The 898-nt window shown below is 37.8% G+C and overlaps 1 protein-coding gene across 1 annotated transcript; it reads right to left on the reverse strand.

Annotated features, from left to right (window-relative positions):
* Positions 1 to 3: 3 nt before the first annotated feature.
* On the reverse strand, positions 4 to 892 carry LOC117116354 (beta-1,3-galactosyltransferase 1-like; the record flags this gene model as incomplete). Its single annotated transcript, XM_033260371.1, has 1 exon — positions 4 to 892. A coding segment is annotated over exon 1 (885 nt), but the record flags the coding sequence as incomplete, so codon positions are not given.
* Between the last annotated feature and the right edge of the window lie 6 nt (positions 893 to 898).

Raw genomic sequence — 898 nt, forward strand, 5'->3', positions numbered from 1 at the left:
CATACTACGAGAAATCTGATAAGTATCTTTAGTCACATCACTTGACATGACATAACACGTACCGGATGCGAATGGTGGGTAGTCGCTGTACGGGTAGAGTTCATACGGCATGTACCACTTACTTTTTGCATTCCTGATTGGACTACCAACGATGACATGACCCATGACAAAGCGTTTTAACGTAGATGGTTTTGTTGCAAGGTGTTGAACTGTGTAGTTGAGATTAATGAACATATCATCATCTGTTTTCATGACATACTTGGCAGTGGGACAATAAAAATTCATCCACTTAAAGCCCATAATCGTCTTCAATGTGAGGTTCAAGTATGTGTCATTAAAATCTTCCATTATAATGTCACCATGCTCAGCATACTCCTCTTTCACTTGTTTCACAAAATGCTGTCGACCACCAAAATTCACCCCTAGCAAAAAAAGTGGCAATATCTTCTTGCCCATGATGTATGTTCTGCTTGCCCAGGTTTCCCGAACTGCTTGTCGTTGTTTAAAATTCCTCACACTGGATGTAATCAAGACAAGGAGAAAAATATCGGAAAAATCATTTTCCTCATCTAGACATTTATTGCTAGGATTGAGTAATAAACTATATTGCGGAAATATCTGACTACCATTGCTTATATTTTCAATTGAGTTGTAACGATTAAATGGGACATTCTCCATATCATTTACTGCAATATTTTTCTCATCCGTAATCAATTCCTGATTCCGCAGTTGAACTTCCTCGTGAAACAATATCAAGTTTTTATTTCTGAATTTAACAGGCCCTGCATTATCAACAGGATGACCAACATGTGTGTACAACAACACCAAAAAGTTGAAAGCAGCAAGCCCGTACAGAGCATACAGCTTCATGTTACGATTATATCTCATTTTGACTAAA

Source organism: Anneissia japonica, unplaced genomic scaffold, assembly GCF_011630105.1.
Source record: "Anneissia japonica isolate Jap-2015-1 unplaced genomic scaffold, ASM1163010v1 scaffold287249_len898_cov250_single, whole genome shotgun sequence".
Taxonomy (NCBI): Eukaryota; Metazoa; Echinodermata; class Crinoidea; order Comatulida; family Comatulidae; genus Anneissia; species Anneissia japonica.